The sequence below is a fragment of the Paramisgurnus dabryanus genome, chromosome 1 (assembly GCF_030506205.2).
Source record: "Paramisgurnus dabryanus chromosome 1, PD_genome_1.1, whole genome shotgun sequence".
NCBI classification, from domain to species: domain Eukaryota; kingdom Metazoa; phylum Chordata; class Actinopteri; order Cypriniformes; family Cobitidae; genus Paramisgurnus; species Paramisgurnus dabryanus.
Genome location: NC_133337.1, coordinates 51,311,354 through 51,327,540, shown reverse-complemented (window position 1 = coordinate 51,327,540; position 16,187 = coordinate 51,311,354). Strand labels below are relative to the sequence as shown.

At 39.4% G+C, this 16,187-nt stretch overlaps 1 protein-coding gene across 10 annotated transcripts in view; it reads left to right on the top strand.

The window, feature by feature from the left end:
* Positions 1–16,187, top strand: part of cacna1g (calcium channel, voltage-dependent, T type, alpha 1G subunit) — a 166,485-nt gene that overhangs the window by 138,885 nt on the left and 11,413 nt on the right. For 7 of the 10 annotated variants that reach the window (XM_073815448.1, XM_073815437.1, XM_073815438.1 and 4 more), the window contains 7 exons: positions 188–321; positions 3,693–3,763; positions 5,746–5,824; positions 10,046–10,167; positions 10,328–10,738; positions 13,490–13,633; positions 14,685–14,807. In XM_073815448.1, the coding sequence (XP_073671549.1) occupies positions 188–321; positions 3,693–3,763; positions 5,746–5,824; positions 10,046–10,167; positions 10,328–10,738; positions 13,490–13,633; positions 14,685–14,807 (1,084 nt within the window). The remainder of the gene's footprint in view (positions 1–187; positions 322–3,692; positions 3,764–5,745; positions 5,825–10,045; positions 10,168–10,327; positions 10,739–13,489; positions 13,634–14,684; positions 14,808–16,187) is intronic. The other 3 variants (XM_073815443.1, XM_073815441.1, XM_073815439.1) reach the window with 2 other exon arrangements.

Genomic DNA, 16,187 nt, shown 5'->3' with positions numbered 1-16,187 from the left:
AAAAAAAAAACTAATCTGAAATGGTCCCAAGCTGTCACCAAGTCAAAACTAAATAACATTTAGTACCAATAATAATACCCTTTAAGGTACTAATTTGACCTCTTTGGGTGCAAATGCGTACTTTTTGACAGTGTAACATAACGTAAAAACAGGATGTTATTTTAGCGTAACAAGTGTTTTTATGCAGGTGGAACCAGTTGGATCTCGCCATTGTGCTGTTGTCTATAATGGGCATAACTCTGGAGGAAATTGAGGTCAATGCATCTCTTCCGATCAACCCCACCATTATTCGCATAATGAGGGTGCTGCGGATCGCTCGTGGTTCGTATCCTCTCTTATCCTTCGTGCCATCACCACTGTCCATTTTTCACTCCTGCAGAAGCACACACTTCTCAACGTTATTCCCGTTTCCGCAGTAGACCACGCTGGGTTGTGTGTCACCCTAGGGATCTTTGTTGTCTTACAGACTGCTCAGCAGAAGCCGAAGAGTCCAGATGGCTATATTGAGAAATTCAGTTTGCATCTTACACACACACACTCTCTCTCTCTCAGAAATGCACAAGCTTAAACACACACAGAGTGGAAAGCTGGGACGGTTGTCGACTTGGAACGATTATTTCTTTCCTAATAGAAGAGCTGCTGGGCGAGTCTTTATTGATTATTCCCACCACAGAGATGCTCAAGCAAACACACCTGCTCAGATTTCTGCACGCTCGTGTGTCTCTGTACGCGTACGTGGCCCATTTTCTCCTGCATTCATTCAGACGTTCCTTTAATGAAAGTTGGCACTGATTGCAATTAAGCAGGCCTACGCTGCGCCATCTCATCCATGGCTGAGCAGCCATGTCATTAACATCATTAAAGCTCGGTGTGTAGTGCACGACCCCAATAATAACATGCTCAACGATCTGACCACTTCAAAAATTACAGGAAGAATTCGATTTCACTTCACAAGAAAGAGTGCATCTACCGTGCATGCACTTTTGTAGTATTTGACTTTATTTTTCACCTCAAGGTTACTTTTAAGTTTTAAATATTTTTTACACCACAAATTGTCATAATTTAGTTGCACATGACATCCCTACAGTACGACCCATTAAGCCGTTTTTACTGCTGTGCCTTTAAGACTTAAATTACCTTTTGGCTTAGCTCACACTAACATTCATCATGGTTGACCATGTTGCTAAATACTTAATATTTGATAAGTACATGTGTATGTTAACTTGTTCCCTACCAGGGTTTAAAAAACAGTTGCCAGCCAGTGGCAGCATTTTGTTATGATTTTATGATCACAAAAGTTTAATGCCTTCCAGAAATTTTTCAAACTATATATCAAATGAAAGAACAGACAATATCCTTTTAAACCGAAAAAAGTTTCATCCTATCTTCATTTGTTCTCTTTTTATCAAACACGACAAAGCTGAGATAATTGCATTTGTAAAGGATCTGTTTTATTAGAGATCAGTTTCAGGGCGATGATCAAAACATAAACAGAGTATTTACTGCTTTTGAAACCATAGATGCTTTAGTGTTTTATAAGCTGTGTAAGAGCGCCACCTAGTAGATAATAGTGGAAATATAGATTGCCATAAAATCTCGTCATTGGCAGGGAAGCGTTTTCTCTTAAGGGGGTCGCACAATGGACGCGCAGGTGGTGCCTGTCCACAGCGCCCAGCTACGACTCAGGGAAGTTGCTCAAATCCGTGTCACGCCACAGAGCGCCACTCACATAGTTTAACATTAAATAACATCATATTTGTCCCAAATCATTAACAATTAACATTGGCTCCTGAGCTGCACGTCCGGTGTGCGACCCCCTTTAAAGGGACACTCCACTTTTTTTAAATATGCTAATTTTTCAGCTCCTCTAAATGAAACATTAAATTTTGCCGTAACATGACTGCAGGAGGCACATTGATATTACTCAGGATCCGGAAATAGTCTCCTTGGTAACTTCCAATAGCATGGGACTTTTTGGGCACTGCAGAATATCATTGCGCTTCCTGCAGACATGTTACGGCAGCAAAGTCCTTGATTATTACGCCAGAATGAGAATATAGTTCTTAGCCATATCGGCCTAGCTCTTTCCCCGCCATTGACGAGATATCTCGTCATTTAAGAGAAAACGCTTCCCCGCCAATGACGAGATTTTCCGTCTTTCCGCAATACCGCTATTATCCACCAGGTGGCGCCCTTCCGCAACTTTTTAAACCCGGAAGTATTGCCCTATGGCAGTTGCATGTCCGTGTCTGTTTTAAAGATCGCTCTGAATGGGATCTCTATGAAAAGTCCGTCACAAAAATGGAATTATCTCTGCTTTTTGCTCAAAATGTTGTGTTTTTGCAGAAACCTACCCATATTCAAAAGCTAATTGCAAAAGAACCACTCAAGGTAGGATGAAACGTTTTTTTTTTTTTTTTTGAAAGCAGAGGGTCTGTTCTTTCATTTGGTATATTGTATGTTTATATATTTAAAGAAGAACATTTTCTGGAAGGCATTAAACTTTGGTGAAAATCATGAAAAACTCTGGCGCTGGCTGGCAACTTTTTTTTAAAACGCTGGCGGGGAAAGAGCTAGAAAATCACAACTTTTTCTTTGTGATTTTTTTCACAACTTTTTTTCTGTCGGTCTTAGAACACAATGTAACTACAGAAGAGTCAAGTTTTAGATAGTTTAAATATCAAAACTCTTTGGTTATTTTTATGCCCGATGCTAATGGTCTAATCAGATTCAATAGATTATGCTAAGCTATGCCAAAAATGGTACCGCCAGACCGGGAGATCAGCTGAATGGATTTCAAAATGGTAAAAATCAAATGATTAACTCTAGAGGAGCTGAAAAAATTAGCAAATTTTCAATAAACGTGGAGTGTCGCTTTAATCGACAATTTATCGTGCATGCTGCACAGTAAATCGCATGTGATTGTCATGCGCATTTCGTCAGTAAAGCCGGTTCCTTGATTAGTAGTAAATCACCATCCCCTGCTTTTAGATGGAGTGCCATTTACTACACAAAGCCGTAGTTTACTGACAAGCTGGGCAATATTGCAGGCGATACAACCGAGATAATGAAGGCAAATTGCCCTGATTGTCAGTGAACTACTTTGTTTAATGAATAGTGCAGCCCTAATACAAATGAGATTGTATATTCATACAAATTAGACACCTTGTAAAATTGTTATGAATTACGAATAAAATAGTTACGAGAATTTGCTGGATTAATTATTTTCTGCCCTGATTTTGCTGAGCAACTTGCAGAATTAAACATGGTGAAATGTGTTGAGAGAACTGCATTTATATTGATGGATGAAAGCATTTGCAAAGTTGCTAAAATTGTTAAGTGTTAAACCATCTACATGATGGACTTCACAATCTGCTGAGATTTCTGAGACTGCAGATTTTGTGTATGTTTTTGCTGATGAGTTTAGTTTAGCAGCTTAGTTATTACTGTGTACAGTAAATGGACCCGGTGGACTGGGGAGAGAGCTTTGAAGTTGACTTTGAAAAGTTAAGAGTCTAATATTTTAGAAAAGCAAGGAAAATCCTCTTTTCCATCATATGCTAATTTAAAAGCTACTTTTAGAGACTAGTGACTCAACTTTCTATTCAAATTCTTCCGTTTTTAAAAGTTTAAAAAAAGTTTCTTAGTTTTTTTGATAGACATGGTTGAAATGTGCTGTTTTCTCCTTTCAGTACTGAAGTTGCTAAAGATGGCCGTGGGAATGCGAGCCCTTCTTGACACTGTGATCCAGGCTCTTCCTCAGGTATTGCTCAAAACTGTTCTTCTCTCTCTAATAAAGTTCTGCTCTTCACTCCTCCACTCTATCCTGCACTAAAATAAGAACGCTTCCCGGTACGTCCTGTTCTCCCGGGGCCCCTCCACTTTACACAGGCCTCATTTACATAGTCAATCTGCCATGAAGGGGCCCGGTGGTGCAGATTGCCTCTGATGGGCTGTTTGGAGAACAGCAGACATGACAGAAGCCAGACATGAAAATCACCAGCACGCATATTTTTGGACTGCACTGGTGCCCGCAGGGTTTTGATTCGGATACACGCGGCACCGCTGGACTCCTTAAGCACTCCTCAGATATGCACATAGATAATTATACATGTACATCTACTTACTGATTGTCACTAATTGGATTACATCATGCTCGGTCTCCTGGTCTCTGCATTGCCTCCTGTCACCCTTTCACACTTTCTATCACAGTGCTGCACGCACAGTCTGTTCTTTTGCATTAAAGTTGCCCTCGTTGTTCTGGTCTATTGATCCACCCTTCCGCAATTTGAAAGAGGTGATCCAGAACACTGTTCCGAGATATCCTGCCAGATTGTTTGAGCTTAATCCCTCATCCTGATTCACTTCGGATCTGGTCAGTTAAATAGTGCACTTAGAATTAAGGTGGGAAAATAGCCAATATTTTATTGAAATCATGCCGGATCTAGTTGTTTGTGTAATCACTCTGTATGTTTTGCATTATTATTTTTTATTTAGCCATGTGTTGGTTACATAGTTTTTGAAAACATTTTCCAATAAGGTTGCATTTGTTAACATTTGACAGTGGAGTGAGAAATAGCATCAGAACACAGCCTCCCAGAATAGAACTTGTACCTCTTATATGAGCGCCACACCTCAATGGTTAGAGAGTTAAGGGGGTCGCACACTGGACGCGCAGATTAGCGTCGCACAGCGCCACGCTGTGCCGTTCTAAAAAAACAGAACACATTGTTTTCTATGAGTGTATGCACATGGCGTCTGTCCGCTTTGACTCAGGACACTGCTCAAATCCCTGTCGCGCCACGAGGGGGTTGCACACCGGACGCGCAGCTCAGCGCTTGTCGCCTGTTCGCGGTGCCCAGCTACGACTCAGGAAGTTGCTCAAATCCCAGTCGCGCCACAGAGCGCCACTCACATAGTTTAACATTAAATAACATCATATTTGTCCCAAATCATTAGCGATTAACATTGGCTGCTAAAGTATATTTAGCATTTTGAAGTAGACACTATCTAACTAAGCTTGTGCTATGTAATGTGCACTTCCGGTGTACGGAAACCTCCGAGTTGTACTAGACGCAACGGGACGCGGCACTGAGCTGCGTGTCCAGTGTGCAACCCCCAATAGAGCCCCACACACAGTTTAACATTAAATAACATCATATTTGTCCCAAATCCTTAGCGATTAACATTGGCTCCTAACGTATATTTTGCATTTTTAAGTAGACGCTATCTAACTAAGCTCGCGCTATGTAATATGCACTTCCGTTGTACGATACCTCTGAGTTGTCCTAGACGCGACTCAGCGCGGCGCTGAGCTTTGCGTCCAATGTGTGACCCTCTTAAGGCTTGTAACCTGAAGGTCACCGGTTGGAGTCTCATGGCCGACAGGTCGCGACTGTGGGAGGTGCCCTTAAGCAAGGCATCTTCGCCCCAGTTGCTCACTGGGTGCTGCAGTGATAGCTGCCCACTTTTTTGTGTGTGTGTGTTCACTACTTACTAGGATGGGTTACACGCAGAGATCACATTTTAAGGGAGACCATACATTGACAATCACCACGCTAACTGCTTTGCCATGGCTCCTTGTTAATCTTTTTATGCTTTAAGTCAGGTGGAAACATGCCTGTCATTTTCTCATACTGACTTCGGCTCATCACAGCTGGTATTTCTGGGTCTGTTCTGCCGGTTTCCTTGTGCTGTATGACAAACTCTTTCTCTTACTTTCTCTTGCTGTCTCTTTCTCTACAGGTGGGGAATCTGGGTCTTCTCTTCATGTTGCTCTTCTTCATCTTTGCAGCACTGGGAGTAGAACTGTTTGGTGATCTGAGTAAGCACAACAAACTCACATACATAAGAACCATTTTTCCTCTTGGTCCAATTCACTCAAACACACAAACGCTTTCGCTCTCTCACACAGACACACACATGCCTGTACAGACCTTAAGATCTGTAAGATCTTAATGTCTGAGTATTTTACAATAAATTCTGACTTAGTTTAAAAAGGGCTTTGTGATCCACAACTTAGAGTTTGATTTCATTTACTATAAAAAATAAATATGCTGTAAAGGATATGCAATATTCACTGTACTTTTAGTTGTGATTCATTTGTTTATTCACTTTATCATCAACTAAGACACATGTTGTAATTTTTTGATCTTCTCATACTGCTTGGATTGTTTTCAATTGTTTGATATACAGTATTACTTTTGATTCATGTATGGATATTACATTGTTTTGAGATCACCTTCACACATTTTAGAATGTTAATTTCAGCCAGGGTTGATGCCATTTCCAATCAGTTGACTGAAAATTAACAAAGAGACTTCATAATTCACATGCAGCTTTGCAATGCTATTCAAGTACAATATAAACTGAGATGGACTGTCTACAACCAATTTTTCCCCTCCTAACTCACACAGAGCAGAAAATAGGGCAGGAAGATCAGCTAGTGTCCAAAATACCAGTGAATTAACTCTTTCCCCGCCATTGACGAGATATCTCGTCAATTAAGAGAAAACATTTGCATAAACAAAGGGTTCCTGATTAATTTTTATGTTAATCTGCAATTTCCCATTTTGTTTGTTTATTGTATGTTTGAAAGCAGAGGGTCTGTCCTTTCATTTGATATATTTGTATGTTTATATATTTTTAGAAGACTATTTTCCTGGAAGGCATCACAAAAAATGCTGGTGGGCAACTTTTCAAAAAATGGTTGGCGGGGAATGAGTTAATAAGTGTTGCATTGAGCTTTTTTCAAATCAGGGGCATCGTAACTGGGGGGAAAGGGGTGACTGAGTACATAGGGCACTGGCATGTGAGTGGCCCCACGACGATCATTGCTTCAAAACATTATGAACATGGTCCAACATTTGACATTAATATTTGTATATAATTTTAAGCTTGCAAAACTATGAATGAATTAAAGATTAAGCACATTAAACACTTCAAAAAATCTTACTGTAGGTGATGAGAATGTTAGTGAATGTAACCCCAGTCAGCCACAAAGTGCAGTCAGACAACCATAAATTGTTTATGCATCCACCAAACGTGTAAGTCAAATTATAAGCCTATAATTAAAGGTGCATTGTGTAACTTTGAGAAGTATCTTTTACGTCATTCCAGTTGCCTGCCGCCATCTTGAGTACCTACCGAGTACCAGTAGGCTACTGACAAGCATTGGCTAGCTTGCTACGATTTACGGATTTCTTATCTTTTACTGTCTATGATTTTTACGGATACGGGAAATGGCTACAAAAGATAACATTTCGCATGAAAAGAAACGCTACTTTAAAAAAAATATGCCTACTCGATCCCTGATGTGTTCTTCTAGCCGCTGTCCAATGCTACAGAACAACCACTATTTTTACAACACTAAGAAGGCACGACACAACATGAATCTTTGCTCGAAGTATCACCCGGATCTCTACACATGAATGCGAACATTGAGAACATTGTTTGTGTACACAGAGTTTACTAAAAGAAAGGTTTTGAACAACTGACTTTGGCTGTTATGGTGTCCGCTCACCATCTTTGCCAGACGTAAAGAATCGATTTCCGAATGCGAAAGAATGAATCTCATACGAGGCTTCTTTTTCAACTAGAAGTTCAATTGACTGGCAAGATGGCGGGGAGCGGACACCAAAACAGCCAAAGTCAGTTGTTCAAAAACGTATTTTTAGTAAACTGTACACAAACAATGTTCTCAATGCTCAAATTCACGTGTAGAGACACAGGTGATACTTCGAGCAAAGTATTATGTTGTGTCGAGCCTTCTTAGTGTTGTAAAAATAGCGATTTTGATGCTCACAACATATTGAAGGCATAGCTTCTAGTTCTTTTGCGACCACTTCATGTACTCAAAATGGCGGAAGACAAGTTTGAGATGTGAGTGACGTCAGCTGATATTCATGAATAGAGCGAGTTTTGTCACTGCGTTGTCTCAGACGATGACATTTTTGTCCTGTGGCGGCTACCATAGCTTCACTATGTCTTACGTAAAGGATGGGTGGGCTGTGGACTGAGCCGTTCAGGGACGTGCACAGGGGGGTTGCTCAGGTTGCCCGGGCAACTGCCCATATGCCCTTCTCGACTCAAGTTGCCTTTCCGAGGTGGAAAAAAATTAATTGTACTTTTACTTCATTTACACTATGCAGCGTTCCTTTGTTACTGTATTTTAATTAATTACGAAATTTGTATTTTATTTTTAAATTGCTATCATGTGTTTCTGGCGCATTCGCGAATTAATGAGTCGTTTGAATCGATTCCTTACAAAGTGTTGAAAATAAATGAGTCTTTTGAGTCGATTCTTTACAAAGCGAATGGGCCAAAGGTTTAAAATTGGTTCGCGAATCAGTTTGAATGAATCGTACAGATCGCTGCAAAAACGGAATCGTCCGAAGCTGTTTTACTCGTAACCTATGTAGAAACACGCAGAATATAACCAGTGTTGGGTGACGTGGAAATGAATTTACCAATCTTTTAACTAAAAGCAAAACTTCACACATGTACCCGCCATTACATACACGCGACCTGTTCGTCGTCAGACACAGTTAAACGTGTGCAACCTCCAGAAGCATTGTAGCACAGATTGAAGAAAATCCATCGATGATTGACGTCTGATTCGCTGTATACTGTAATGCATGATGTAAGTGATTCTCACAAAACACACATGACATCACAACGTAAGAAAACATGAGTTTTGTCTAAAATAATTTTTATGTAAGTGTAAACTGTCAATGTCCTCAGAGTCTGAGGACATTGACAGTTTACACTTACATAAAAGACCATCTTAGGAGATTTCTAACTTTATACATATGCAAAACTGTTGTCAGTTTACTTGTCTGATATTTCAGCTTTAAGCTACATCAACATTGACACTAGAGATAATTTGTTAATTTGAAATGCCTGTCTATTGGTCTATTCTGTGTTTGTATTCTTTTTTCTGTACTGTTTGTGTATGTTGCAGTTTTACACAAACTGTAGAAGTGCCCTACATAAGTATTCTTCTGTTTGTTGTGGAGTCAAGAAATGTCTAAACATTAAAAGATGAACATGAGACAAAAGTACAGAATCTGTCACATTATTTTTTTAATGGTCACTTAGCTGTGTCCTGATTGTTCACACATGAAAAGCATAAAATGTGTAGGATCAGTTTGATTCACTCATGTGCATTTGTGTACAACACACATAAGTCAGTATTTAATGCTGTTGTTCTTTGTTGTTAAAGCATGTATGTGTTGAAACATAAACAAAGGTTAATAAAATGTGACATTCTAAACTTCTGACATACTGATATTTATCTTACCAATTTCTGGTCTCCACAGCAAACAGAAAAATCTTGTCTTTACAGTTCTGATACTTATGGAGGGCACTGTATTGTGTGTGTGTGTGTGTGTGTGTGTGTGTTTGCGCGTGTATATCTAGATTTATTTTTTCATGAGTAACTAGTAACTCGCTACTTGAGTATTATTTTCATTGCATACTTTTTACTACTTCTTGAGTAATTATTTATTTAGTTACTTCTACTTTTACTTCAGTAAAGTTTTTGGCTACTCTCTTACCACCTCTGTTAAAATCTTCATGAATCTAGGCTGAGTTTGCCACGTTTAAGCCTAAATAATCAGACAGATAGCAGCTAGCTATCATAGCTTGCAGACAAGCAGCAAATTGCTCTACAATTTGTTTGGTAGGCATTAGGCAAACATGTTTGCTGATTTTAATAAAGACCCTGTTATTCTCAGTCTTTCATATAGGCCGTGAGTTTAAAAAAATTTTTTTAGGGGGGGGGGGGTGCCCTTTATTTAGGTCAGAGCAACTGCCCCTAAAAATTCCTGTGCACGTCCCTAAGGCCGTTGGTTGCAATTCACAGTCTCACCACTATATGCCACTAAATTCTACACATTGGTCCTTTAAGCGATAAATCAGTAACAAAATTTTGGTTAAATTTTTGGTTAAATTTTAAATATCTGCTTTTAAAATAAATTGAAAATATGTAGATTTACACATCGATGTCTCAACCTGCATCTGACCTCTGACTTTTATGTCTCAGTATGTGATGAGCTCCATCCATGTGAAGGTCTCGGCCGTTACGCCACTTTCAAGAACTTTGGCATGGCTTTCCTCCTGTTGTTCCGTGTATCCACAGGGGACAACTGGAACGGCATAATGAAGGTAGGACATACTGTAGAGTCAACTCTCCTTTCATGGTGCTGAATTTCAACGACGCGCACAACTTTATTTCAAATGCTCTGCACGCTGTCTGTGTGGTGTCATTAGCGACCTGCTCATCTCCACCGACCATAATTTTTGTACTCTGTGTGCCCTGTTATAGGACACATTGAGAGACTGTTCTGAGGACAAAGGCATCTGCTACAACACGGTCGTGTCACCCATTTACTTTGTGTCATTTGTACTGACGGCTCAGTTCGTCCTGGTCAATGTGGTCATCGCCGTGCTCATGAAGCACCTGGAAGAAAGCAACAAAGAGGCCAAGGAGGAGGCCGAGTTGGAAGCCGAGATGGAGTTGGAGGCTGTGGATGCTGGAATGTCCCGGGGACATATCTCGCCTCTGGGGCCTTGCGACATGGGTGGCCCTGGAGGGTCACCTTGGATCTCCAGGGACTCACAGGACCTGTCGGGACCTGTTTATCCTACAGACAGCCCACCAGACATATGCAGAGACTCAGAAAATCACATTAAAGCAGATCCGGATCCTCCACTCAATTCGGTGCCACCATTAGAGGTAAGTCGACATGTTGGGTGTGAGATCAGTGTGTACAGATTTGCTGCGTACCACTTTAGTAAAATTTACAATTATACCACAAAAGGTAAAGGTTTATCTTCTTCTGGTTTATATGGTGTATCAGCCAGTGACAAGCTAGAAATCTGCATCTATAATCTTCCCAAACAGCTACATACTAGCTTGAACTAGTTTTTCCAGCAAGGGATTTTAGCTTGCTTCAGTCTACCCTGAAATTCTTGACCTTTCTTATCTAAATCTGCAATATTCTGCATAGATGCTTGGACTCAGTGATGCATGTATTAAAGCAATGTTTCCGGTTCAAAACAAGTTTAGCCCTATTAGCAGCATCTGTTACATGCTGTCGATAACTTTGACTCATCATCTCTAAGCTTGTACAAACAAGCAAACACTGTGTTTACACTGATGTGTTTATAATGAAAGTTTATGGGGCAAGGCATTCCGGTTTGTTGAATTCATGCATATATTTTTCTGTAATTTTTTTTATTTGAGCCAGAAAAGTGACCCTTTCTGGTATTCTCTTTTGGTTTTCATATTATGCTTTAGTTGGTATTAATAGAAGTTACAGTATTGGATATAATTGTTTTTGGATATAAAAGTTTTTGTACATATATACTAATGCAGTGCTTTGCTCTATAGCTAATATTACAAAAAATATTCTGTGGTAATTGACAGCATAGATTTTTACTTGTAACAAACTATTATATAGCATTGCTGTATTAACTTTTACTTTTATAGCTGTTTATTGCTGTAAAGCAGTGCATTAATTTGACTTGTAAAGGCCTGCCATAGGATATGTATTTTTAAGTATGTTTATCACTTTTTGTTTTTGTCATATAAAGATGTGCATGTTGTTTTTCTTAAAATTCAGCGGTCTGAGGTCAGACTGGTGCCATGGGAAAGTAGTGATACAGCCCCCCCACCCTTTTTTTTTTAATGCAGACTGGCTATTTCCAGAATACCAGCCATTTTTTAAGTTAACACTGACATTATTTATTTATTTCTTCAGCCCTCTACTAAAGTGTGCCAGTGTCTTTAATATTTGCTCATCGCCATCATAAATCTCAGTAGAGTTCTAGTGACCCCTTGTGGATGTCATTTGTAGTGCAAAATGAAAATACAGTTTGCCATTTTTATCCTAAGTGACTTACAGTGCATTCAAGCTATACATTTAGTCAGTAGGTATGTTAGAGGTGTTAGTGAGACCAGCAAGGGGTGCTCACCCTATGTTCTATGTTGGTCCTAACACCCCAATATAGTGACGGGGACACCGTACTGTCAAAAAGCACCATCCTTCGGATGAGACGTTAAACCGAGGTCCTGACTCTCTGTGGTTGTTAAACACTCAGGATGTCATTCAAAAAAAGAGTAGGGGTGTGCCCCTGCATCCTGGCCAAACTCAAGCGCAATATGGCTGCCGTCGCATCATCCAGGTGGATGCTGCACATTGGTGGTAGTTGTAAAGAATCCCCCCTTTCATATGCAAAGCGCTTCGAGTGCTGCAGAAAAGCGCTATAAAAATGTAATGAATTAATTAATCATTTTTCATTCCCATTGATTCCATGACCTTAGCACTGCTAACACAATGCCTTATCAAATGAGCTTCAAGAACATTGGCATATCTAAGTTATTGCACAGTAACACATCTGATAACCACATACTGTAATAAATTGTAGTACTATTTCACCTATGCAGTAAATTTGAGATATTTAGCTTGAACATCAACATTTCTTTAATATCAATATAAACCCATTTTACTTTTGTATATACTGTACTACAGTATTTATGAAGAAATGGTATTGAGTAATCAGAAATTACATACCATCCTATACGGCAAAAATATATTTTTAAATATATTTAAAAAAATACAAAAAATGGCCAAAAAATAAATTCGCTGAAATATTCTTTGGCCATTTTTTGTATATTTTGAAATATATTTTAAAAGTAAATACATTTTAAAGCAGAAAAAAATATATTTAGCCCTGCATATTTTTTTTTTAAAGATTTAAATTAAATATTTTTTCAACTTCAAAAATATACTTTATAAAATTAACTTGTATTTAGTAGTGTTGTAGTACTTGAGATCGGTCTTGGTCTCATCTCGGAATCGATCATATTTTTACTCGGTCTCAGACGAAGAGGCCTCTGAATTTTATTTCAAGACCGGTCAAGACCACAACTGATGACATATCACAAAATTATTTTTTATCATTAATTGTTAAATAATTATTATAATTTAATAATTATTATAACTCAAAATTAAATTAAATTAAGAATTACTTTTTACAAAATGTATTTGGCATATATTTAAAATATATGTATTTTTTGCCGTATAAGATAATGGAGCAAGACTGAATGCAAGTTTGCCAAAATGGTGGCTAATTAGAAAAAAATCAATTAGTCGTTCACAGTAAGACCATGATTGTTTGTAAAGTATATACTGTATGGTCAATTTAATTTCATGTTAAGTAGATTGTTTATTAACTTGTAATTCGTATAAGTATTCCTTGTGGCTTCCTGAACTAAGTGTACAAACTCCCTTTCCTTCTTTCTCCTGTTTTTTTTCTGTGTGCTATAATTTACATCATCCTTCTCATTTCCTCTCATTCCCCCCCCCCCCTCTCTCTCTCTCTCTCTCTCTCTCTCTCTCTCTCTCTCTCTCTCTCTCTCTCTCTCTCTCGCACTCTCTGTCTTTGTTTCATTCATTTGTCTGTCGCGTGCTGGGATTTACAGCGGAGGCCAATGTTTGACTCAGTTTCCCTGGTGATCCAGGGCTCACTGGAAGGAGAGCTTAGCCTCATGGACAACCTGTCTGGCTCCGTCTGCCACTTCTACGCTCTGCCTCCCCTTCCCAGCAAGCACTGCACTGAGAAACAGGTCAATGGCTTTCCCTGCTAACCGTCTTTACCTTGCACCACACTCTGTCAGCATCCTTTCTCTGTCTAAATCCCACTTTTACTTTCTCTCTCTCTGTCTGGATCAAAGTCATTAGACTTTTACCTGTTAGATAATAGAAGCAAAGCTTTTGTGTGGCACTTACAAAACCACTTATGCATCTCTGGGATTTCTAGCACTTCTGAGGTTCTTCTGAGGTCTCTGTTATGCTCCAGGAACATCCATCTGCTGGAGCGTATTTATTAACGAATCCTGTAAAAGTGATGAAAAGTATTTTAAATTCCCCATTGGGGGAAACACTGTGACTTTGGTGTCTTGTCCCGAAAACTATAAATATCAAATTAGGCGATGGACTCATCAGCCTGTCGTCAAAGAGCTAAAGGTCGATAAAGAGATGGACTGCTGTTGAATTATGCAAGAAAATCTCGTTTGGTCTGTTTCGCTGAGAAATATTTCATTAAATTACATTAGCATTGCAAAACGTACTGTAGAGTATTTGGAATGGCTTTATGGAAATAGCCGGCCTCATTCTCGGTTCCTAATTTTGACGACTTTGCACAAAGTTGCTCCAGGTCAGTCTCTGATGGTCAATCAAATCCAAAACTCTACACCAATACCACTGTGCCATTAAGATCATCAGAGTACACAGAGATTGAGGAGGAGAGTACTAGAATATAAAAATGATTTCATTAAAATACACTTTTTTTAAAGTACTTTTAAATGGCTGTCAGTGAAAAGATTCTTGCAGTCAGATGGTGTTATGTCATTTACCAGTAGAGGGACTAACTGGACTGCTGGACAATGACCCCTTCATGTAAAGTTTTGCATTTTAGCTTAATTCCTTTGCACTAACCTGTCTTAAAGTCTGTGTGTGTGTGTGTGTGTGTGTGTGTGTGTGTGTGTGTGTGTGTGTGTGTGTGTGTGTGTGTGTGTGTGTGTGTGTGTGTGTGTGTGTGTGTGTGTGTGTGTGTGTGTTCAGACTGTGCATGTGCTGGTTGAGCGTCTCACTCTTGGCTCGTCTCTTCTTCTTTAGATTCCTCTAGCCGAAGTGGAGGCTCTGTCTCTGACGTCGGAAAAATCCTGGTCCTTAGCTCTGACGGATGACTCTGTCCCAGACGATATTAACCCCCTCTTACTAACCAGTCAGGAGTGCAATGTATTTAACAGTAGAGCAATGTTCATCATCCACTCCTGCCTCTCAGCCCTACACCGCTTCCAAAGACACTCGAACGCTCTTCACGCTGAATACATGGGCCTTTTAAATTAATTAAAGTGCCAGTCAGATCCGATGTCTAAGCTTCCTAATATTGTTTAAAAGTCCCCAACAACAAGTTTTAATGCATGCAAGGTCAAAACACTCTCATGTTCTCAAAATATACATTTAATATTACCTCATTTCTCAAAGATTCCCAAACGATTCCGCAAAGCCGTTCAAAGATTCAGTCTGCCTAAACCCAACCTTTCGGTAGGCTACTCTGCTCTGATTGGTCAACTGACACACTTAGTTGTGATTGTTTTTTCCGCATAGTTAAAGTCGTCATGAAAATAAAATGAAAAACTGTGATTTGTTTTGGAATATTGTGGTATTTTTTACAAAATACTTTTTTGTAAGCTTCATTGTAAAAAAAAAATGAATGTGCCCTCATAATCTTTAATCAGAAACGCAAATCTCCTCCCCTCCTCAAAACAATCTATCTTTACTTCCAATTATATGTTGTGGCAGGTGGACGGGGTCCGGAAGAAGATCGCTGCAATTAGCAACACAACCCAACTTCAAACGATCCAATCAGATCTCAATGGACAAATTCAAATCCAGCCCTACCTTATTTAATTTCAGAAGCCGGTTTCACTCAGATATACGTCACCACTGGTAAAATTAGCCAATCGCTACTTCCGTTTCATGGCGACTTTAACAACAATGCAACATGCATTGACATAGTAAACGTTATCATTACACATCATTAATCCAAGTAATAAGATCGACAACAAACTCTAACCTTTTTACACTCATGTAAGCATTTATGGAAACGTACCCGGCCCACAGCTAAACATTAAACAATAGTGCAACTGTGTTAGCCGAGTGCTAGCTCGACTTATTGATAAGATATCAAACTTTGAAAACTGACATCATTACACATCATTTATCATTTATCCAAGTAATAAGAACGACGACAGACACAAACATTTTTACACTCATGTAAGCAAGTACTGTATGTATGCTCACCAGACCCACAGCTAAATAGTGAACAACTACAACATGCTGTTGCCTAGTGCGAGCACGACATACTGATTATATATTAGAGTTTTAAAACCGACATCATTACACACCATGGGCCCTATTTTAACGATCTGAAACGCAAGTGCGAAGCGCAACGCGCAAGTGAGTTTGTGGGCGGATCTTGGGCGCTGTTGCTATTTTCCCGACGTGAGAAATAACTCTTGCGCCGGGCGCAAATCAATAAGGGGTTGGTCTGAAGTAGGTTCATTATTCATAGGTGTGGTTTGGGCGTAACGTCAAATAAACCAATCAGAACGC